Consider the following 25,911-nt stretch of genomic DNA (forward strand, 5'->3'; position numbering starts at 1 on the left):
ATTGTTATCTACTGGTTACAAATGTATCATTTAATTAACATTAAATGTTTTTTTTTAATAATAGACCATTTGTATTGCTGCTGTCTAAATTATTTATTATTTATTCATCTGTGAAACTTTCAGTGTTGTGCTATTATATCTAGCTAGATAAAATATAACGATAGCAATGTCTAACCATTACATTTAATTTAGCCCATTATTAATCGATTATGGCCTTTTAAATAGGTACGTAACATGCAAAATGTATTTTAATCGTAGGCTATGGCACATTTAGCTTACCTAAAGTTTTATTTAATATTTAAAATTAATTAGTTTAATATTAGTTTATTATTAGTTTAATAATAATATTATTATTTAGTTGAAATTATTTTTACATCACGTCAATACTCACAGGATTAACACTAACTGTGAGTTTAATCGCATGTATCATAGTAAATGGTCTTAACTGTATACGGAGGCTGTCTATAACAAAAAAAAATAAAAAAAAATCCACCAGCTTAATCTCCGCCCAGGGGTTAATGTCATTGGTTAGGTTTTGATTGACAGCAGTATGAGCCAATAGGCAACGCGTGACAGGGCTCGTCGTTACCCTATTTTCGGGAATGTGGTCGAGGCTTGACTGGAAAGGTTAGTTGATCATGAAGACTTAACCACGGTTTGTTCCATTTTAAAGTGAAGTTTGTTTTGAAAATTAACCTCGCGGGATAAATCCTATATCATCGGAGAACATTTTGGAGTTAAATAACGTGTGCTTTACATCAACAAAATACCAAGAGGAAGTGTTCAAACGTCTGTAATGATCGAAATTTAACGGAAGTAACGTTAGCTTCGCCTGACGAGGTAAGGACGAGGGCCGTAACTCTTCACATCCTGGCTGATCTCTGGGGGTTGTTTATATGTGTTTTCATTTCATGTGCGATGTTTCTAAGTTGTTGCGAGACGCTCTTTTATTAGTTTGTGTATGGTTAACTTACTGGTAAACATGTCGAGCATAGTATTCAAGGAGTAACGTTAGGCATTTGAGTCTAATGAACATAATCTGCAATCATTGGACAAATTGTAGATGATAATAATGCTGTCAACTTGAAACTATGGGTAATAATCTATTTGTGGTCGATAAGGAATGATTTTAGAGACTGCTTGATGGTGAACGGCTGTAAAATAGTTTGTTGAATAATAATAATAATAATAATAATAAATAAAAAGCCTAGCCAGACATGCGCGAAATTGAAGTTGTAAAAAAGAACCTTAGTTTTTTGTTCTATTGTAGAAACTTGTTAAACATTGATATTATTGTTGCTGTACAGTAGTTAAATGGTTAAACTTGTTCTTCTTGTGACTGCAGTTCTGTCGATATAAATCTGAACACTTGTACACAGTTATCACGAACTGTATGTTTGCTGAACAAAAGTGCGTAGGGTTGAAGTAACTGTTAAGCTATATTGATGATCGGCCGTGGCTGATTATTTTTGTGAATTGAAATGCAAAAGATTGTCTTAAAAACAATAATAAATAAACAACCTATATCGTAGTATGCTGTTATGAACACATAAGGCACATTAATAATATTTAATTTAAAAATATTAGTTTTCATATTTGTTTTGGGGCTTTGTCTTGGAAAACCATGGTAACATTTAAAAATGGATCACTAATTACGCTTTAACGTGTGAATATTGGTTAAAAATGGTTATCTCTTCATGTAACGCACTCTATCAAGTCTTATTGGCCGTCAGCATCAGTTCGATCAGATCACATTCTGTTTAATTCATTTAAACGATCATGGAATTTAGTAATGGCTACTCTTATAAAATCATTTTTCAATCTGTCTGTTAACCCAAAGCTGTTGAATTGTGGTTGTCTTGACATATTTGATGATTTCTAAGAGTAACTTAAAATTTCCCCTTGTCTCTAAAAAATACATCAACTGAATGTTTCCAAGTAACAGTGACCACAACAGTATGCTATTCTTCTGCTACAGTTTGATTATGTCATCCGGACAATTTCATGCTAGTAATCTGATGCGGTATGGACAAAAGTGACTCTTTGGAAGATATTCAGTTCAGAGGTGTTAGTGGGGAATCCCTTTTAAATAAGAGTACTAATCCTTCTCTCTCATAAAGAAAAACATTTGCCGTATGTTTCTTTCTTGTTTTCTTTTTAATTTTTGTAAATTTTTATAATTTGCTAAAAAATGTCAAAATTAAGACCTTTAATTCCCATTAAATTGCAGTACTAGCCACTTACAAATATGAGTTACAGCTAAGGCTGTGCGATATGGACAGAAAATACTGCCACGATTTTTTAATAAATAGTGTGATTTTCTATTTTAATCACAAGTTTGAAACAATATTTCCTTAACTTGTCTTGTAGTGTTTTTTGTCACGACACCAGCTTTGACAATATTTGCATGGACCATATCTTTACATAAATTATATGTAACGGTGTCGTTAGGCTATTTCTTTATGCCCCTTTGAACATTTTCCTTGTTTTGCAGTTCACAATTGCCTGTATTGATGATTTTTGTTCATCTGGTTGGGAATATGCCATTACTTTTCTATTTAAATACGCTAGGTGGACGTCTTTAACCGTTGCTCTTGCGTCGTTTGCAGCATGTTGTGTGAATGACATGGAATTCAGGGATGCTCAAGGTAAAATAAGTTTCAAAAAACACATCTCTGGACCTGCGTCTCATGTTTTAACCACAAAAACAAGTTCTGTGTGAATGGCCCCCCTACTTCTGCCGTAATGATAGTTTGACAGGTCAAATTACCTGGCTCTGTGACGCATCATCGCTGTGTCTGAAATCAAATGTTTTAGTAGGTGAAAAACAATACGCCAAAAGAGTAGTAGTCTATGTCCTAAATGCATAGTAATCAATAAACAGTGATGTCCACGGATGACCTACTAGGCCTACGTCCTCTGAGATTCTGAAGTGCGCATTCAGACACTTTACGATCTCATGAGGCCACAGGATTTATGAATGTCAGTGAAGCGACACAACTGACATGGTTAGCTCACGTGACAGTTAGGGCTGGTCCGAATACCATTTTTTTAGCTTCAAAGCTTCGGTACTATTGAACATCGAATATTCGAAGCTTCGAAATCTCTATTGCCTATGTCTGTCCTTTTGCATTTTGATTATTTCGAGAACTGTTCATCCAAACGATTTTACAAGGTGCACATATTTAGTGCAATATAGATAGACAGGTGAGACGCAACTTGTTAAGAATGACTAAACTTTTTGATAAAGTACAGAACAGAAAGAGTGCTTACTTAAGGGTCTGTTAACTTAAGCAGTGTTTTTAAGGTAGTCTAATATATTATTCTCACTAACAAATAACTTGCAATGTAGGGTAGATTTAAATAAAGAAATCTCACGCGAGCAGGGATTATGCTCCGAGAACAGACACTGCTCTAGTGATATAAAACAACGCACACACACAGGTCTTAAGCAACTTAAACTTAAGCAATATTTTTAATGAGGTATAGTCCTATAATATTTTTCACACTGACAAAGTAAGGTAGATTTAAATAAGTAAAAACGAAATTTAAATAAATAAAAAAACGAAATTTTAATAAATAAAAATGAAATTTAAATATAGAGAAACGAAATTTAAGTAAAGAAAAACGAAATTGTGACATGACATCCCAGTAAAATCTCGAAGTCTCCTATATTTCGCAGTAGATTCGTTTAGATTGATAATAATGGGTAAAGTGGATAATACATTTTGTTTGTATTTTTCTATTTTCCACAATGTCAAAACAACGCAGCTTAACCCAAAATACAAGCTCAGGCATGCACTTCTGTCCAGAGAATACTCCCGTTGCAGGAACACTTTTTATAGTCCTTGTAGAAGTCCTATTTATTAAGTAGCTATAACAAAGTTATTTGTTAAGTATTATATTTCACTAGTTTATATAGACCATTTCACAAGATGTAAACAACACTGGTCCAGAAGCACTTCCTGTTTCAGTTTGTAACTGTTTTCTTTATTTCACATGTAAAGAAAACATCTTAAAGATGTTTGTTTAACTTTTTGATTCAGTTTTAAATGTTCTGTTGGTTGTATTTTATCCCAGCTTTTATGTAGTGTTAAAAAAACTGAAACAGGAAGTGCTTCTGGACCAGTGTTGTTTACATCTTGTGAAATGGTCTATAGTGTAAAATATATTCAAGCGCGAATGAGAACAGTTTCGAAGGGGATTCAGGTGTGAAAAAAAAAAGAAGAAAAAAAGGCGAATATTCGAATGTCCCATTTTCAAATCGAATACCAACCCACCAAACGAATATTTGGATATTCGGGTCCAGTCCTAGTGACAGTATGGTGATGTATTCCATCTGAATTTCATTCACAGTACTAATATTCATACTATATGGGGTGCCCAATCCGGCTCCTGCCGATCGACTGTCCTGCACAGTTCATCTCTAACCTTAGTCAAACTCTTTAATTTTCAAGTGATCCTGAAGACTTTAATTGGTTGCTTCAGGTGTATTCGATTAGGGTTGGAGATGAACTGTGCAGGACAGTCGATCGGCAGGAGCAGGATTGGGCACCCCTGATATAGAGTGTACCTGTGCAGACAGTACGCAATATTTGACACAGCGAATCTCTCCTGTGTCCAAAATATTCCCAACCATGGATGTTGAATTATTTTTTTTTTTTCTTTTGGTCATGGCCTTATCCTGCCCTGAATTCACCTTGCCTGTTGCTGTGCTTTCTTCCATGTGGTAACGGTCTGCTCTGTTCTGTTCTCATGTTAGATTTAGGCCACTGCATTTAGATTGCACACTATGGGGGCTGATGGAAAAAAAATTGTGCTTTCTGCAGTTTAGAAATCGCGTTCATTATGATTAGGTTAATCACAAAGCCCTAATTACAGTTTCATACAAATAAATTGATAAAACAAAAGGTAAGATTCATTTTAAGTCAAGTATTGACCACTCTGGTCTATCTGAAGTTCTCATCCTGATGTGTTAAATAGTCTTGAGAAGATCCTTTTAATGTATTACTGGCCTTTATACAGAACTGCCAAACGAAAAGAAAAACAAACAGATAGTGAGGTGGGTTTAGTCATAATCTGAGGGCAATGAAAAATGTCAAAATCTTTGTGTGGCCATCACTGAACATTGCAAGTGGAGTTTCCCTTTAGAATAGAACATGTTGTTCTGCATAGTGTTCTGCCAGTTAATGTTAATTTGGACTTCATGACAAGACCACCTATTTTTTTTGTAAGATGTCACACATGAATTTAGTTTGCCCAGAGGCAGTTACTATTGAGTAAAAGTTTTTATTCCAGTCATATGCCTCCATACGTGTCAAAACATAACAAGAAGAGAAATTGCGTGCTAACTGAGTTTTTATTTGACAATAAAATAGGCTACTGGAAAATTGAAAAGTATGTGTGAAGTTGTGTGAAGAGTAATGTATATCAGGTATTGATGTATAATGATCAAATAATGTTATTTTTGTTAACTGGTAACAATTACTTTGTAAGAATGATATCAGAAATGTATAATTGTATACATTTTGGGAAATTGTAGATGTTTTCTTTAATCTTAACAATTCATTTGAGATCAATCTTAAGAGTTTCATTTCGCTAGTGTTTCTGCTCAAAGGGTTAAAGAGAAAAATAGCCTTAAAACAGTGTAAATTTGATTTCATAATTGGTAGGATATTACAGATTACAGGATCAGGTAAAATAACAAAATTAAATGATGTTACAATATATTTAATCCATATAATATAGATACAATAACCTTTGTATTTATAGACTATTGATATAGTAGAATATCCATGACAAAGGAAGCTGTCCATGAAAACTAAACTTACCTCTTTGTAAGGTTCATTTGAAAAAGATTTTCACTGTGGTCTCACTGTGTAGAGCAAACAGGATAAAACAGTTACAGCAGGTTTCTGCACCTACATGCGTTTGACGGTCTTTGAGCGGTCTACCAGCTGAAAAGTCGCAGGGTCTAAAGCGTGTTAACCATGACTTTATCAGCGAGCAGCACGTCAGCACCTCAGGAAGTGAAGCCGTGTCAAGTAAACAGAAGAATAGCATTGTGAATCATACCAAAGTAGATGGAGAATCATTTTAACAGCTTGTACAACTTAGACTTTAGCCCTTCTAAAAGTTGCCAAGATGACTTAGACCTTCTCATAAAATGCAAGTTAAAAAATTATAAAGAAAAGGAACTAAATTGAAGGCTTGTCACTAAACATCTTAATTGATTGCAATGGTTGGCCATTTTACAGACTGGTTGGGGGTGTCAGTAATGGTTCTGTTATGTAAGTCGAGATATCAGCAGAAAAACAAGCTTCTGCATATGGACTTGATTGCAGAGACAAGAGCATCAATCACCGATACTGACTGATGGATGTCTATTGAACTGCAAAACCTTGGGAAACAGCCGTTGGAAAATTTCTGACGAATCGGTTACAAATAAATACCTGAGGGCGATGCTTGACTCTTATATATATATAAAAAAAAAAGTCAGGTCAAACTAAATATTAAATAACCTCTTTTATTTACTATTCATCTTCAATTTAAGTTTGCGATATTTGCAACCCTATTACCAAAAATTTGGGATATATTGAAATAGTTTGGAACTTGATTTGTCTCAAACTAAAATGAACACAATTAAATAGACGTTTTACACTTACTCAGTAGGGGATTCCTAATTTGGGATCAAATTGTTGTTAAATTTATATTTCCCATATATAAACTAGGGGTGGAACGGTACACAGAAGTCACGGTTCGGTTCATTCCTCGGTTCAGACCTCACGGTTCGGTACAATGGAGGGAAAAGGGATTGTATTTTTTAAATAAGTTTTATTAATAAAGGCATATAACCAGTTAATTTGTAGTGCACTGACAATAGTTTTATATAATTAGCTTATTAATTAAATGAATAAAAAGACAAAAAGACCTGCAATATGTTTGGTAATTGTTCCTGAATTAATTTAAAATTATTTTGCTATTTCAGATCATTATATTTGTTTCCCTTAATTTTAATTAACATTATTAGGCTAATTAACAATGTAACATTATTCTCGTCTGAATTATAAATAATTGATTTCTTGACATTGCAGCCTGTTCATTATGCGGTCACAGCAAACGCGAATAGAGCGCCAAATTCGCGTCTATCGCGTCTAGTTCGACGCTAGTCCAAAGCGAAGATGCGCGTATAAAGTCAACGTTTGAAATAAAGCCAACGTTTGAAAGCCGACGCGCCTTCAGAGCTAGCCGATGGTACAGATTATGTGTCCCTAAAGAACTTGCGCATCTAACAGTAGTTCCGCATTACATGTATTCTACGTTTAAATTTGTGCACCAAACCGTGACGCCCGTACCGTTTCGGTTCAATACGAATACATGTACCGTTCCACCCCTAATATAAACATTTCCTTTTCGAAGTATTTTTTCTTGTTAGATTTAAAAAAACAAACCCATTTGAACATCACTTTAACATATTAAGCCAATAGTGTGACATGTTGAATGATTTTAATTATCACACACATGCATATCTGAAAGCTCTAACGACAAAGAAATATTTTATTTATACCTATTCTTCTAATGTGTTATAAGTAATGGGACACAACAATTCGTTAAAAAGTACCTTCTGCCCAAGCTGTGAGGTGATGAATGTGGAGTGGATTTGTGATCTCATTATGCTAATATTTCATAAAGCCAAACAGTAGTCTCAGTTTGTTCAGCTTCTTGAATTGACTAAAGCCACTTTAAAGACAATTGTGGTCATTAACTGGTTGAAATTAGATTTCTTCTTCAGCACAGTTTTCTTTTGCATTCATTCATCTCAGGAAAGTCCTTTCACATGCCTGCAGGGATCTTGACATCTAAACACGTCTTGACCTGCAGAGTCTAAAGGGAGATCCACTGAGTCGAAACCATCTGATTCAGATGCGAGAAACGTTCACCTTACCCTCCCTCATGTTCACCGTAGGATGAGTGGTTGAATTAAATCGCTTCATCTGAAGGCGCCTGTAGTGAGGAGGACATCAAATATGTTGTACTTCTATATGGTTAAAGTAAAAGTCTCCAGCTAGACTCAGGTCTTGGCTTTGTCATGGACAGTATAATCAAAGAATATTTCCAATTAAATGGCACATTTTATATTATATTTAAGAAAATGCAAATTGCGGCTTTACCGCATAATAGATTTTTTTTTTTACTTAATAGACTCCATTACAACATGCTGCCTTTTGGTAATATTATGACTGGCTCACTGAGGGGCAGCTACTTTCAAATATTCACATGCATATTCCTGCTCATACGATGTCAATTTGCATTTGTCCTTGCCATGTAAATGCAATCTTATAGACCTTGCGCTGTCTATAATATCATTAATATTAATCAAATTATCATATTGACAAAAAATAAGGGACATTTTCTTTTTTTAGTGTGCTCTTTTCTTCAGCAAGGACACATTAAATTGATCAAAAATGACTCAATTTTTACCAATTTAAGGTATCCTGATCCTTGCTAAAAAAAACCCACTTGCTTCTAAATATTACAAAAAGTCTTGAAAAAAATGCATAATTTCCACCAAAATATTAAGCATTTTCAATTGCGCTAAGTGTAATAAATATTTCTTAAGCACCAAATCAGGATTTTAGAATGATTTCTGAAGGATCTTGTGGCAGTAAACATTGTAATAATGGCTTTGTAACTTAAAATAAAAAATGTAACTTTGCCATCAGAAGAATACATTACATTTTAAAATAGTTATTTTAAATTGTAACTATATTTCATAATATACTAGGTTTTTTTAAATCAAATAAATGCTATATTAGTGAGCATAAGATGCTTCTTTCAAAATCAGTCAAATCTATTTTATTATGGTTCATTTAGGCATGATGGGGTTAAATGTAATTGATTTTTTTCAGCATAGTAGGGGCCAACAGTTCATCAATAAATCTGTCTGTTACTTCCTTTTATCTTGCAGTGTCTGGATGCTTAAACCAACAGTCATGGAGCTGGGCAAGCTATGTGGGAAGATGAAAAAACAGAGGAAGGCAGAGATGACTGTTCCGACTGTCAGGAAAGGACTGGAGATCCACTTCTACCTGCCTGAAACACACCAGCTCGAGTATTTCAAAGACTGCCATACTGCGGAGGACCTGTGCGTGGAGGCTGCCAAGAAATGCCGTAAGTGTTTGGATGGCCGTCTATTTAGAGCACCCTAATGCATCTCTCAGGACATAGTGTGCTCATGATGGTCTGTTTTCTTAGCAGTGATGTATCATTTCTTTATACATTTTCAGATGGCAATTGTTTTCAAAGCAAACTTACAATTATTAACACAGAAAGACACCATGGTAAATTTACAATACTAACATGAATTGTAATTTAAACGATTGGAAACTGCTCCTGATGAATAGAATGAACATCATGCATAGTACCTGCATGCAAACCATTCCCAGGCTGGTAATGCACAAAGTACAAGTTATGTAGTTTATTGGTACTTTTTGGTAATTTCATGACTGATTGATGGTATAACTATGATGTTGCATGCTCGTTGTTTCTTTTGCGCATTGTTTATAATTAAGTAAAACTGTTCAGCGCGCTCTGCCACATTTGCATGTGCAATTATAGAGCGTATGCTACAAGCAAAGTATAATGGCTAGAAGGACAGCAAAGTTTGCATTTTTTTGTGGTGAGAGACTTTTTATTTCGTAACAAGTTACAAAAATAACTTTAGAATAAAGACACTGGCAAATAGCCTGACAACATCTCATCTGACTGGAAACACTGAAACAGAAGCACTGAATCAGGACATCGCGTTTTTCTCTGGCACGGTGTCTGATCATTTCACACTAGTGATTTTATCATTTGTTCATTTTGAACGAATCTTTACTATGATTTGGGACTGCCGAGTTGTCTGAGAGAGTGATTCGTTCATTTTGTGTTGACCACGCATGCGCATTGCGCAACATATGGGTTCTGAATCTGTACTGGAAACAGAAATGATTAGTTTATTTCTCTCTCTCTCGCTCTAGCCCCTTTTCCACCAAAATATTTTGAGAGCCGGTTCGGAGCCGGTGCCTGCACGCGAACCAGTTCTTTGTGTTTCGACAGCCAAAGAACCGGTTTGCGGCCGGGAAAACTGGTTCCAATGCCGCACCAACTATTTGCTGGACTAGAACCGTTCTTTTACCACGTCATGCTTACGTCAGGGGCTGGGGCAGGTTTAGATGTTTTCTTAACATCTTTTCTGACCATCGCAAAGCCAGGAGAAACTGCAGAAACACGCAAGCGTTTTTATTTATTTATTATTATATGAAACATAAGCAAAGAAGAAAACTGTCACGATATAGAACAAATAAATGGAAAGAAAAAAGACACAAGACAGGGGTACATAACTTATCAGAAAAGATTACATATCAAACGAAAAGATTAAAAGACTTGCATATTTTAATTGTTTCTAAAGTTTTCTTGGTACACGTTAGAGATAATCCCAAAGCAATGTACTTGCAAGCGTTTCTAGCGACGTACACAGTGACGTAACAACATCGTTCCCTGGGCGCTCTAGTCAGTGGAAAAACAAACAGGTTCTTCTGAACGGGTTCGCAAGTTGAACCAACTCCGAACCAACTTTGAACCAGCACCAGTTCCGAACCAGTTCTTTTTGGGTGGAAAAGGGGTATCTCTGAGATCTTTGGGTTCGGGCTCAGTCCGTGTCTTTCGTTCTTCCTGTCATTTCCATTGAGACTATGCTGTCAGAACCTGAAAGAGGGATGATTAGTTCATCTTTCGAGTCTCGAGTTCGGGTTCGGCTGGGTCCGAGTCTTTCGTTCTTCCTGTCGGTCCCATAGAGGCTATGCTGTCAGTACCTGAGAGAGTAATATTAGTTCATTTTTTTTCCATTTTTTTTGAGACGAGTCCTTCGTTCTTTTACGTGACTTGAATAGCCTACTAATTAACAACCTTTTTACAAACAAGCACGTAGTTAATGTGTAATAGTATAGTATAATAGTAGTTAAGTAATATATAATAAAACACACACCACAGATGCACAAAAAACAGTTAGAAAAGAGCCGGACAGGGACAATAAGATGGAACTTTCATTTTTCAGATAATGTATATTTTACATTATTTTGTATTTTAATTTCTAAATATAAAACAATATACATTCAGATGCAGTCAATAATACGAATCTTGATTCATTGTACTTGATGCGAGATACCAGAGGTCACGTGACAAAAGAACAAAGGACTCAAACTCGAAGACTCGAAGAAAATGAACTAATCATTCCTCTTTACGGTACTGACAGCATAGCCTCTATGGGACTGACAGGAAGAACGAAAGACTCGGACATATCCGAACTCGAGACTCGAAAGATGAACTAATCAGATCTCTTTCCGGCCCTGCTGTATCACATGGCACGGCCCAGCAGACAAATCAGAGTCAGACACTGACAATTCGACAACTAATGTCTTGAGACACGAGCGGAGGAGAACAAACCTGATAAATATGAATTTGTAAAGGAAAGAACGTCTCGGATCAGGAGGTGAGGTGAACTAACAGAATCAGACTCCAATAGCCTGAACTTAAGACCCTACAACTTATCAATTAATAAAACATTTCGATTTCTTATAATTTCGCTTTGGCTGCATTACCCTATAGATAATTTTTATTCTTTTTACAAATTTAATCAACATTTTCATAAGTACTAGATGTGTTGGGATATTTAACATGCCATTATAATTATATTATGCTGAAATTACTTGAAAAATTTTTTTTTCATTTTGCTGAACAAGACTCAAAGATCCCAGTCCGTAAAATTATCCGAACTTCCCACTACTTTTTCACACACGTCTTTCAAAATAAAAGTCTTGCATCAGAAAAACACAATTACGCTGCTTGTTGTTTCTTTGACTGCACACTCTGTGACCCACTCAAAACTGTCTTACGACCCACCAGTTGAGAAACATTGTGCTATAGAAAGGGAAATGGACTACCGACTACCGAAACACAGGTTTTTACAGATCAAATTCAATAGGCGTATAAAACGGGGCATTCTTCATGCATTCGGTTTCATGTTTTGATGTGCGATTGAGGAATGGGGTTTTTGTACCATCAGCATTTCACAGAATACAAAAGAGGAACTTAAAAGGGTTTTTACTGTTGGTATCATCATGTGACATGAGTGATGAGACATTGACCTTAGGATGAGAAGCACTGCGACTGACTATCCCTGTCCATCCCTTTCCATCTCCTAATAGAACAGCATATCTCTCTATTTGGCTCTTGATCAGTAGTAAGCCACAAAATGGAGCTGGGTTTAAATGTCACATCCAGAATTTCCTCAAAGTTGCGGCCAAAGACCAGAAGCTGGCTTGGACAGTGAGATAGGAAAGGGAAGTTTATATTAGACAAGAAGGCTGCTGCTGGAGAGGAACTATGATGGTGTTTGTTTCATTTTCTTTTCACACCCAGAAGTTAGCCACTGGTTTTACTTCAAAGGTTAGGAATTCTGCCCCCCCCCCCTCCCCCCCTTTTTTAATAAAATTTTTACTAGGTCAGCTGATAGAGCAGCGCACTAGCAGTGCCAAGGTTGTGGGTTCGACTACCAAGGAATAATGTATACGTTGAATGAACTAAGTTGCTTTGGATTAAAGTGCCTGCCAAATTAATAAATGTAAACGACTGACAAAAAAGTTAAGGAACCTATTTCAAAGCAAAATTAGATTTATCATTTTCTTGTTCTACTTAAACTTATTTTGTTTTAGCTTGTTGTCGGGATTTATCAGTTTAACTTGATGTAGTGATCAATTAAAACTGAAATATTCAAATCGAAAAAAACAAAACAAAACTGTTGACATGATCGACCAAACACAACAAAATATGTAATTTTGAAATATTTCACTTTAATGAAAAATATATATATTTTTTAATTCCTCAAACTTTGCGATCTGACTCTTGTTTTCATAAGGTTTAAAACTAATATTAAATTTATTGTCTTTTTCCTTTTGTACAGGAGATGTTCAACATTTGACACTTTCATGTTATGTTCCAGTAATAGCTTGTTAAATACCTTTAAGACATTCTCATAATCATTTAGCTACCATTTCCTTTTATGTATTAAATCAGGTGGTTATTCGCTGGTGACATTTAACAAACGGTGTATTTTTTTTTTTCTAATGAGCCCCTTAACTGTGCTGATGCACTGTGCTATCTAGTGAGAAAAATGAACCATTTGAATTCGGCTCTAATTTTGAAAATATTTTCCCCCAGACATCTCACCTTTATGCCACAACCTGTTTGCACTGTATGAAGAGAGCCAGGATCTCTGGTATGCTCCCAATCATGTGTTCAAGATCACTGAGGAGACCAGCATCAAACTCCACTACCGTATGAGGTGAGAGACAACAAATAAATGTTTTACACAAAAATTTAACCCATGGCTCAAATTCGAGTTTAAGGACTACAGACTGGACTTCTATTACTTTTATACTGTAGGTTCAATAATAAGAAAGAATTTATTTTTTATTGTGATTTTGAAGAGCGTAAAAATCCTGGACATTTTGTCATTGGTTTGGTGAAATATATCATTTGATAAGATATTTATTTTATTTTAAATTTTAGCTTTTATTTTCATTCAAATGCTAGAAATGCTCATGGTCTCTTTACAGAGCCCTGTGGTACACCTGTTACAATCCCTATTTAGGACAAAAGAAAAACTTGCTTTTCCAAGCTTGGGTTTCCACTAGAAAAAAAATAAACAAATCGTTTGACAGTGAAAGACATTTTGTTGTTGAGTAAAATGTGAACCTTTGCAAAACAGATCATAGGATCCCCTGAACTTCCCCTTTTCACCAGTGAAACTAAGATAAGAGCCAATTACTGAATTCAAAGCGGGCAGTGGGTACAGAATTGCTGTCTCCCCGTGTGAAGCTTACCTGTTGTGCGCACAAACAGGTTATGGTCAACCTTTGCGCACCCCTCTCTTCCTCTGTGGCATTGAGCACTTTTTTCTCACTCATGCTGTTTCCTGTTTACAATAAGCTCTTGCTCACGTGGCAATGGGGTTGTGTAGTTTTTCTTTTTTCTGTTGATTGTTGACATGATTTGGTATTGCATGTAGCATATGTTACTATAATGTACATAATGTAAGCCTTTGTCAAGATGTTTGTTTGGCATGTTTTTGTTATCAGCTCCTGTCATCATGATTTTATAACTGCATTCATAATCGCACGCACACACTTGAACATATTTGTATACTTGTTTTATTTAATTTTTCTTTTGAAAAATATACAAGGGTTTTTCTTAAACTACTATATACTATAATAATACAAAATGTATTTGAATTTTTTTTTGACGTAAGTTGACAGAATTATTCAGTTCACTGATATTTACCTAAATTTGTCATTGTTTTATTTATGTAATGCATCTCATATTTAATTTACCATATTGCATGATCTTCACTGCTGCTGTTGCCTCCTTGGTAAACAAGTGCACTAATTTTACAAAAATAAAACCAAAAGTTTAAGTATTTTTTTCACACAATATATATTAAAATGATTAATGTTAAATGTTATAATGAAAGGCATTCGAACGATAGCAATAAGTAAATGAGTACATGTTGAAAATGTTCCAATGTGACCTTCATATAACAGGAAGAAAAAGTTTAAATGTGTTTGTTAGTTTTAATACTAATCAGCTCTTTGGTCAGGAAAGTACCCTTAGTTCAAGCAACGCTTGTAAATTCTTTGACAAATCATTTTAATTGTTTACACAGGTTTTATTTCACAAACTGGCATGGCACCAATGAGTTGGAGTCTCCTGTTTGGAGACACTCACTGAGTAAGAAAGGTGTTTTGAACTCTCAGAAGGGGACTGAGGGGACACCTCTACTAGATGCTGCATCTCTTGATTACCTATTTGCACAGGTGAGTTCATTAAAAACCTGAGATATCATTTGCATGGTTGTCCATGTCACAATGTGAACTTTGAGGTATTTATAATACATATTGCCCGTTTTTTGCCACAGGTGCATTGTGGCTTGATGACTATTTAAATACTCTCTCATGTGGTATCATTTGTTATCATTTTGTTCATTATCTTTGAATTGATATATATTTAAATGACTTTTTTTGGAGCACTGCTACTAATTCAAATATCTCTGGGGCAATGTGAACATTAGTGTCTATTAGCTTGCGTTTGTGATCATATTAAAATTTTGTGCTTGGCATACATTGTGTTCTTACAGTTTTGGTGTGTTTTAGGGGCAGTATGACTTCCTGAGGGGACTGGCTCCTGTGCGCACTCCCCAGAGCGAGGCAGAGCTTCAAGAGATAGAGAACGAGTGTTTGGGAATGGCAGTTTTGGCTATTACCCATCATGCCAAGGGCAATGACCTGCCCTTATCAGGAGCTGGAGCTGAGACCAGGTGACTCACTCAATCAATCTGCTTTATGCATCACATCTGCAAAATGTAGATCTACAGCTATAAGAATGGCACTCCCAAATATTAGTCTTTTATTACACAGCTCTTTGGAATGCTTGATTCTGATTGGTCACATTAGAGAAATTTAGCAAATAAATTATACAGAAGCCTCTTGGAATGACTGGATTTTGTTTACAAAATTTAATTTAGCAATGATAATTGTGACCACATCTTTCAAGCAAGTGGTTTTATTCAGGTTTTATCCTTCTCTCTATCTGTAGCTACAAGCGCTTCATTCCGGACAGTCTTAACCGCACCTTTAAGCAGCGGAACTTTCTCACACGCATACGCATCAACAATGTCTTCAAGAATTTTCTCAATGAGTTCAATAGCAAGACCATCCAGGACAGCAACATTACCCTCTATGACCTGAAGGTCAAGTATCTTTCCACTCTGGAAACGCTGACCCAGGGCTTGGGTCGAGAGACTGTTGAGCCTAAAACCCTGAAAGTATCAGGCGAGAATGAGGGCTCTCCGGCACACACACTTCCCTTAGGGGATGACGGACGGGGATATGAGGTGCAAGTATCTGGCACCACTGGGATCTCCTGGAGGAGAAAGTTTGTACCGGTAAGTTTATGTTTTATGGCAGATTATGTGAGTTTACAGATTTGTAATAGCTTACAAGTTAATCAGCAATCTGGATACACTTGGTGTTAGATTTGATGTTGTTTCAAGTGTTGTTACCAATGTGTGTGTTTTTTTTTTTTTAAATAGAATCTTCTGATAGTGAAAGACAAACCCAAGTCTAAAAAGAACAAGGCTGACAACAAGCAGAAGACTGAAAAAAAGAAAGAAACCGGATGGACCATTTTCTCAGACTTTTACGAAATCACCCACATTGTCATTAAGGAGTCGTGTGTAACCATTTACAGACAAGACAATAAAACCATGGTAATTTTGTAATTTCAATGAGATTTTAACCAGACCAACATCTACAACACTATGTCCTAACCAGGTGTAATTCAAGTCCAGCCCAAGCAGTTAATATATTCATGTTGAATATTATACTTTCAAAGCCAATCAGAACATATTTGATATAATATAATTTTATGTGGATTCTGATTTTGGACCAGTTAGATTTAACAACGAGTCTTCTAATATCCTTCCCAGCATTGCATTGTTTAGTAGAATTTTACCATCAAAATATCTTGTCACATGTTGTGACAAGTTAGGACAAGAACTCTGCACCTGATTAGGAAATGGTAATACTTGCATACAACTCTTGAAAAGCTGATGATTCATACTTGTATGGTTGATAAATAAACAGGATTGACTTCAGAATTCATGTGAGAAAAAGTAGCGGACAGTATAGCTCTTATCATAAAAATGTATTCCTCTTCTTTCCTCTGCAGGAGTTGGATCTGTTTTTTCGTGATGCAGCCCTGTCCTTTGCTGCAATGGTGGACGGATACTTCAGATTGACTGTAGATGCCCATCATTACCTGTGCACTGAAGTCGCACCCTCATCAGTTGTCCAGAATTTAGAAAATGGCTGTCATGGGCCTCTCTGGTATGATATCAAGTCAACATTGTTGATGCCTATGAAATTTTTCCGTTTTCTTTCTCAGCGGTTTAAATTCAATCAAAACTTTAATGACTGTGTTTATGATGATACTTGCAAAGACAGGCATTTTGACATGTAAATATGTTTATTTAACCATTCAAGCCCGAATTAGGTGGCAAAAAGAACTTGCGCGCTCTATCCTGGAATCCTGGAATAAACTATTATGGTTTCCATAAAAATGATTAAGCATCGCAACTGTTTCTAACAACATTGATAATGATAAGAAAAATTTCTGGAGCACCAACTCACTGTAAACAAAAGTAATGGCTGCTGAAAATTCAGCTTCAAATAAATTGTGTTAAAAATAAATAACTGTTTTTATATATGTTGAGCATAAAAGACTTCTTTGAAAAATATTAAAAATACCCAAACTTTTGAACTTTGTGATAAATGCTAATTTAATTAGTATTATTTTGTATTATTACAGCTGTCTTCAAAAGAGACATGTTAAGACATAGTTATGTCTGTTTTCTTTGTACAGTACAGAGTATGCAATTCATAAACTCCGTCAGGAGGGAAATGAAGAAGGAACCTACATCCTGCGCTGGAGCTGCACAGATTATAACTACATCATCATGACTGTTGTCTGCATTGAGGTACAAACACATAACATGCATGCACACACCAAACACAAAAGTCTAGTTTGATTTGTACAGCTTAGAACCATTTTGGTAAGCTAGGAACTTAAAACCTTTGTCCTGTCCGTTTAGCCTCTACAGGACAAGTCTAGAATTGCCCAGATTATCTTTTGGTATTCTGTGCAGGAGATAAAGAAGATATGGTTCTTGTTGTACTCTTTCCCAAACCATGACAAATAGTTTGTGTTTATATGATTGATATATATTGCAATTGATTCTCTCAAGAATTGCAGCACCCAGTTTTAACAGGAAGTCAGTTGAAAATGCTTTTTCAAAGTTTGACATCTTGCTTGTCTCTTTGTATCTTTGAAAAAACAATTGGACCCGATTAGACCAGGATAATGGATGCATTTTTAGATCATTTTCTTTGGCAGTTATTTTTCAATGAGAGAGAGCTTTATTACACTGTATACGCAGCTGGAGTAGAACCCCAAACCACGTTGGGACTGTTAATGTTACACACACTGGATCAGAGACTGATGCACTTGCATTGCTTTTCTGTGATGACTCCCTTGTTCAGCATGCTATACAAATAGAATTGTTTTGAATGTACCTGAATTGATCAAAAGAAGGTGTGTGAGATTTTTAAATAAGGCTGAATGTCTTAAGTCCCCCTGTAGTCAATAATTTTATCCCATAAATCTCATCTTTAATCACCAAAATTACATATTTAATTACTTCATGTCAACATGAAAGGCCAGAATACCTGATCCACTTGCTCAACTTTTCTGTAGTAAACGCTGCACAATGGCAAGTGGAAATACTGGTTTAATTCAACCTTATATGTTTGAACTAGAAACAAATTCAGAAGAAGTATAAAAGGGAATTATACAGGGTCATCTACAAATCGACGTATCAGAATAGTTGTGCGTTTCATGTATTGCTCTTTACAACATCGTGCACATAATGGTAATTAATATGATTAGCCTTTTGCTTGACTACGTTATAAAATAGCTAATAATGTGTTGGTAATGTTACACAAACCACATTCCCATCCGCCATCTCAGTCTGCCTTTTAAAAATTAATATCCTTAGAAACTCTTGTAACTAACGTCAATTGAGGAATGCATATAGTTTATCGTAACATCGTCATATAAATCATATTCACCTGCTATATTACCAATTATACCATGGTCTGGGTGAATACTCGATTCTGATTGGCTGCAGGGTGTCCGTTAAAAAGTGATAGAGGACACCTAGTAAAGTAGTTCTGGTGAAACTGCCTGTTTACCATTCGAAATGAATAAATAAATGCGCTGCCCACAACAGCTGTGAGTAACCATAGCAACAGGCAATCAAAGTATCCGTTAACAATTTGCTCTATCAAAACAAACATCTAACGTTATTCTGCTAAGAACCAATCATATGCCATAGACATAATATCTTGTGTTCTTATTGGCCATGTCACATGTGAGTAATACGATATAGCTCTGGAGAGTTCAAAGTTCAGTATGCATCCTCCAGCGAGATAAGAGTGAGCACTTTGCCTGTGTGATTTTGAGTTAATAAATCCTCATGATAAAACGAATTCAGCGTGCACCTCCTTCCATCGTAATATGAACAAAAGCTTTACAAGTTAGATATTACATAGCCTACTAATACAACAATGAGCGACTTCGTTTTTTCGTCAGTCTCTCACGGACTGACGGAGCCCAGTAAGTTAAGCCCGCAGACTGCTCTCGCATCGATGTCACCGACATTATTTGATGGATCTCCAGTCCAGCATCGGAGAGTCGATCTACAGCAGTGGTTAGTGTAGACTAGTGTAACACATAGTGTTTTATGTGTAATAAAAAATAACCATGCCTAACGTTACCTTTGTGTTTCATGAAAAAAAGCATTTTTGAACCTGAAGGGTTCTACAAGCTGAGCGGACTATATCTCAAGTTACTAAATAAATCGTCAGGCAAGTTATTATTTAAAATATAAATAGCCTAATAGCCTAATTAAAATATAAACTAATGTTTTAAAAATGTTTTATTTGGCAAGTGACCATGGTATAAGCGGGTTAATGCCCTCCGAGGTGTCCATTGTCAGGTTTTAATGGACTTCGGCGAAGGGCAACCGTCCTCCGCTGCGCGTCGGCCGGTTCACGCCTCGCCGTCGTCCATTAAAACCTGACAATGGACACCTCGTCGGGCATTAACCCTTACATGTACACGATTGTTAAATTTCAACAGAAAAATACACCAGGATAACCTGATTTTTCTTGAGACTCCCCCGCTTCAGAGAAACTGTGTCTTGTTTTTTTCACTGCAGTTTTAAGGAGAAAATTCTCAGAAATGGCATTGACATGAATATGAACATGGTTGTCTTAAAGGGATACTCCACTTTTTTTTGGAAATCATTTTTTTGGCTCATTTTATATGACTCTGGGAGAGGTAAAATTAGCCTATTTCCAAAAAAAGTGTATCCCTTTTAAAGCAAGTATCCCTTTAAAACATATTAAAAAAACCACATAGACATATAAACAACATTAAAAACTTTAAATGTTATCAGCATTATATACTATATAGCTAGTTGCATATAGAAACCCAACACCTCCCCACCAACCAAGAAAAAATGTAATCTATGTTTAAATTGTTAAATGTTAATCTTATCTTACAGTGGATCTGTTATTGGCCACCTAACATTTGTTTAACAAATCCTGTACCCTTCACCATTCTTCTCATACACGATTTCTCTTGTCTTTATTTCCTTTGTGCTTTCTGCCTGTCATGTATTTCTCCTCTCTCGCTTTTAGATGGACCTGTGTGAGTCCAGACCGATTCCCCAGTATAAAAACTTCCAAATTGAAACAAGCCCTCAGGGCTACAGACTGTTTGGGACCGAGACGTTCCGGCCCGCACTAAAGGAGCTTCTGGAGCACTTGCAGGGCCAAAGCCTACGCACAGAGAACCTGCGCTTCCAGCTGCGCCGCTGCTGCCCACCACAACCCAGAGGTATCTTCACTCGTTCGGCTCAATCAGTCACATGATAGAACAGGGTGGCCGCGTTTTATTAAAAAATATTAAAATGTCTTAAATCAATTTTCCTAAAAATAAGGTCTTAAAACGTATTAAATTGTCTTAAATTCAGATTGGATAGGTCTTAAATATGTTTGTCATGTCACCGCAAAGATGCATCGTTCTGCCAGCCAGGTCGAATATTTTCTACGTAAGGGTACTATTCTGTTTATTTTTAAGTGTTTGTAGTATTATTTTATACGGAAATCAATTATTTATAATTCTTATAATGAGAATAAAGTTAGGGTTCATTAAAATTAAGGAAAACAAATATTGATCTGAAATATAGCAAATTAATTTTAATTTATTAAAATTAAACGTATCTCAAAGTCTTTTTATATTTTTATTAGTTTAATAAACTAATTATATGAAACTATCAGTACACTAGAAATAAACTGGTTCTATGCCTTTATTAATAAAACTAAATCTAAGCCTTTATCAATATACTTTATTATTTAAAACATACAAGGCTTAAGACATTCATAAAAATGCCTTCTATGTTTCTTTTTACTCCACTGTACTCCACCACTGGCGACCGCATGTACGCAATTGACCATTGGTTATTGTCATTTTACCATTTTGAACAGACAGTGTGTTTACTTGGAAATGTTACTGTATATTTTCATTTTTAATTTATATTTCCATCGTAAGTTTGGTCTTAAATTTGATTTAGAAGTGGTATTAAAAAGTCTTACATTTAAATTGTTTATACCTGTAGCCACCCTGTAGAAGACCTTCTATACATTACAATTGAGCGACACGGCTAATCCATCCGTATATTCCTTTATCCTAATCATCCATCCATCCATCCATCCACTCTAATCAAACATTCAAATCTATCTATCCCAATTAAACACTTTTCAAGCATTGATTTGACTGTCCGTCCATCCATCCGCCCATCAATCCAGATTAAAGACTTCGTCCGTCCGTACATCAGTCTGTCCATTTGATGTTTTTAGAGGCAAAATTATGTAAAGACTTCTGATTTCTTTCTCTGTAGCAATATGTTCTGTAGGTTAAGCTAAATTGGAAATATGGCCCGTGTTTTACTTTGTTTTAAAGGAGATTTAATACACAGCCTATTTGGATAGGATGGTGTTTTCCAGTAGAAACTCCTGAAATATTCTCTGTGAATGGTCCTGTCTTAAATGGAAACTGAAATCAGAACTCGTTGCCTGAATTGTCAGGATTTCCAGTGTTCAATGTGCACTGCTGAATGTATGCAATGCAATGATTTATTGAATCCTAGAGTAGTTATTAAGATGCGAAAATGTGGGTATGATTTACACTTTTGACATGTTTACTAGCCTTTTTAATCAGGAAAAACCACCAACCTCAATTTTGTATTAAAGGGATACTCCACCGGGTTTTCATATTAAACTATGTTATTCCCTTAACTAAGACGAGCTGATGCATACCTCTCTCGTCTCAGTGCGTGCACTCTATCGCTCTGTATTGCCGCAAAACTATGTTAGCACTTAGCTTAGCCCAGTGCATTAAATATGGGCCTAAGAGGACTTTTCACGAGTGAAGGTATTATTGTGCCAAGTTGAAGTGCTCTAAAGCACTTTTTATGGTATTCCGCCATACAATATAGTCATCAATTTGAAACGCTTAGAAAAATAAAACTTTTTATTTTGTGTCATCAGCCTAGGTCGAGTTACACTAATCGAGTAACTGTGTTTAAATAGGGAAAACGAGGAAGTGTTTGGTCGCTTTTCTTTTGGGCCCATATTTAATGCACTGGGCTAAGCTAAGTGCTAACATAGTTTTGCGGCAATACAGAGCGATAGAGTGCACGCACTGAGACGAGAGAGGTATGCATCAGCTCGTCTTAGTTAAGGGAATAACATAGTTTAATATGAAAACCCGGTGGAGTATCCCTTTTTCACAATTATTTTCAGGATGACGCATCTGACTATTTTTCAATAAATATACAAATGAAAATTTAGACAAATAAAATGTAAAGCTTAATAGTATAGAAGTACTAATAATGTAAATGGACTAGAAAGAATGTAAAATCAGTTGCATCACTGCTCTAAATCAGTCTTTAAAGCTTATAATAATCTAGTTGACTTAGTTTTGAGCCTAGAACAGAAAATGACATGCCACAATGAAGTAAATAGAATTTGTGCAAATGCAAAAATTATTAAACTTAAAATGTTATGAGTTCTTCATTCAAATCACATGTATTGCTTCAGAAAATTAAATTGAGTTTGTCGGTATGGTATACAAATCTGTGGTCTAGATATAGTTAGAACATTCTTCAGAATATTTATTTTGATGTTTCACAGAATGAAGAAAATTTTGAAACAACATGAGTATGAGTAATGAGAGAAATGACTTTGAAATGTCTTTAATTATAGAAATGTCTAGAAATGTCTTTAATTCTAGAACCATCTCTTATTGTATCTGCTTTCGTTAGCATATTATACTTGCTGTTTGCTAGAATGGTGTATGATGTAGGGGCAAACACAAGTAAATGAGGAAGTGGTGTTAATTTCCATAACATGAGTAAATTATTATTTATGACTCTTCAGTTTCAATGAATTTAGACCTAAGTGAGAGATATTGAGATGATTTTCTAAGTTCACAGATCAAATGAGCAGTCCTGTGAGTTGATGTGCAACAGTGACGGAGAGGGTTTTATACACGTCTGCTCAAGCGCAAGTTTACTTCACTATTTGGAATGCATTTTTAATTGCATTACACGGCTGAAAATTCCATCTGCAACACTTTCCAAACTGCATACTTTATGAAATGACTTTCTCGTCTCAAAATGTGCTTTTTTTTTTTTTTCCTTTGGTGCATCTTCTTATCGTCTAAATCTCAGAAGCATGTACATCTGAACAAGAATCTTACCGTGTTTTTGACTGGTTTGGGCTGAAAGAGGAATTGTTTTTTCTAGTGCTTTGTGTCACAATACTCTTCAGAGAAGTCAAAAATCAGAATGCGCAAACAAGCAGTCATATCTTTGCATGACCTCTGCACAACTATTAGCTGCCAGTTTCGTATCCAGGTTCAAAGGCTGTGTTCACAAAACATTTTATCTTGCAACTAATAGTTCCCCTAAATAACTGTAAAAGTTATTAGATAAGAGTTTCCTCTTAACCTATTCACAAAACTGCTGAGACCAACTTTTTATTAAGCAATAGAGAGAAGTCTTTTAAAATGTAGGCTAAGTGTCACTAAGTAATGTTCAGGTAATTGTCAGCCTCTTACATGTCTGCATCTTGATAGATTGCAGAATTCAAATGACAAATTATGTTTTGTAAACAAAGTGCAGGAGGAGTATGTTCAAATGATCTATCCAAGAAGCTTGAGGCATATATACTATATATCCATCCGACTCACTCAAGTTACCTCGACAGTTTTGGGATGGTTCCTGGGATGGTTCCTATTTTAATAAAAATATAATAGCGATATGAAACCAAAATGTGTGTGAGAAGGCAGAATAGCGACACACCCCTTCCAACTCCGTTATCCTTGCTACCACATCTTTAAATAGTAATTTAAAGTTAACATTATAAAATACGTAGACCTACACCATAAAACTAGTTACGAATAAATTCTTGCATTTAACAGCAGTATATTCAACACCAATATAAATGCTTCAATGCATTTAACACCAATATATTGAAACTTCTGTTTATCCATACTCCCTTAATAAAGGAGTCCACTCCAGACATTAGAAAAATATCAGTCTACACATGCATTTTATATTTAATATGAGGGAAAAACACATCCGTTATAGACGCGACACAAAACTTTAACTTTTAGGTGGCAAAAGTAATACTACCCATCGGATGAAGAAAGGTTGGCTCTCCACAGAACATAATTCGTGTACGTATTTATAAGAGAAAAACAACGTGACAGATCCCCGTTAAGACATAAGCGCTCTGAAAGCGGCACTGAAAGACTGCTTTAAAACTTTCACAGAGACGTCAAACGAAAGTACAAAGCCTTTCATTAAGGCAATTTCATTTTGTATTAATAGTATCTTAATTTTGATCAATGTTTCATCAACCAATTGCCTGGATTTAATAAATAAGAAGTAATTATTGCAGACAGATAATCACGAATCAAGGCGCCGGCGTGTGAACTGGAGCTCGTCTCATGAGTCATAAGTGAACCGAAACAAGGTAGGCCTACTTGCCTCAAACATCTGATAAATATATCTATAGAAAGCTTGAAATGTGTACTTTTAAACAGAACGGACTGTTCTCTGCAAAGAAAACGGGCTGTTCTCTGCTTATGTAATCCGTATGAAATGTGCATTTCTCTCTGGCGCGTTCACTACTGAAGATCGCGAGTCCGCATTGTTTTTTATAAAAACATAAATGTTAAGTGAAGCCAAGAAACACTGTCTGAAAAACATGTATTTTTTCAGGAAATAGTTTAAGTTCAACTTATAATTTTAGGAGAGAGCCTACATTGTTGACGTTACTGTTAAAAAGGGGTGTTTTCGGCAGCTGCTGAATGTAACTAATAAAGTAACTTGTAATCTAACTTTTAAAATAAAGTAATCTGTAAAGTAACTAAGTTACTTTTTCAAAGTAACTGTGTCAACACTGACTTTATGTCCTCGCAGGTAAAAATCTCCCATTGCTTCATTACAGTGTACAGTGATTTTAGGATTGTTTTGTGATTTGGTCTAAGTGACTGACTAGACCTAAGAGCTGGTTTAAATGCTAAAATGTTTTGTGAAGTACTCTCAGAGCAAACATTGAGACACAGCCATTCATTTTTAGACTTTCTTCTAAATCAGCAAGTTGGTGCTTTTAGCCTTAACGTGTTTTGTGAGTACAGCCCCAGATCCTTTATACAGCTAACCATCTCAAACCTGACAGAGTTAAATGTTCCTGAGAGAGATTATCAGATATCTGCATACCACAGAGAAACCAGGGTCCAAAATGTACTTTTCGCCACAACTGCCAATTGGAGATGAATTCATACATATTAGTGTTTTAATTGATTCAGTGAATCGTATCAGTGAATTTGTGTGCCTCATTATGCAAAAATGTTCACAGAAAAAACTCATGTGTAAAATTTAGTTTAAGATTTGTTATATTGGTGCATATAAATCCTGATATACTTATAGGACAAGTTCCGTATTTTACACTTAAAGGCCCATTTTAAGTCCAGCAGAATGTCCAAATTTCAATCTTAACCATCGGAAGCGACGTGTAAAATACCGAACTTGTCCTTTAATATACTTCTTCCATTAGT

General features: G+C 35.6%; 1 protein-coding gene across 1 annotated transcript in view; it reads left to right on the forward strand.

Moving 5' to 3' along the window:
• The first annotated feature begins 605 nt into the window (after positions 1-605).
• The window catches only part of jak1 (Janus kinase 1), a 40,949-nt gene continuing 15,643 nt past the window's right edge, over positions 606-25,911 (forward strand). The window contains exons 1-10 of the mRNA XM_039691628.2: positions 606-840; positions 8,969-9,171; positions 13,261-13,384; positions 14,765-14,915; positions 15,252-15,415; positions 15,694-16,042; positions 16,190-16,366; positions 16,828-16,985; positions 17,521-17,635; positions 20,421-20,619. Coding sequence (XP_039547562.2) covers positions 8,976-9,171; positions 13,261-13,384; positions 14,765-14,915; positions 15,252-15,415; positions 15,694-16,042; positions 16,190-16,366; positions 16,828-16,985; positions 17,521-17,635; positions 20,421-20,619 — 1,633 coding nt within the window. The 5' untranslated portion in view covers positions 606-840; positions 8,969-8,975. The remainder of the gene's footprint in view (positions 841-8,968; positions 9,172-13,260; positions 13,385-14,764; positions 14,916-15,251; positions 15,416-15,693; positions 16,043-16,189; positions 16,367-16,827; positions 16,986-17,520; positions 17,636-20,420; positions 20,620-25,911) is intronic.

This window comes from Pimephales promelas, chromosome 8, assembly GCF_988280905.1.
Source record: "Pimephales promelas chromosome 8, fPimPro1.hap1.1, whole genome shotgun sequence".
Taxonomy (NCBI): domain Eukaryota; kingdom Metazoa; phylum Chordata; class Actinopteri; order Cypriniformes; family Leuciscidae; genus Pimephales; species Pimephales promelas.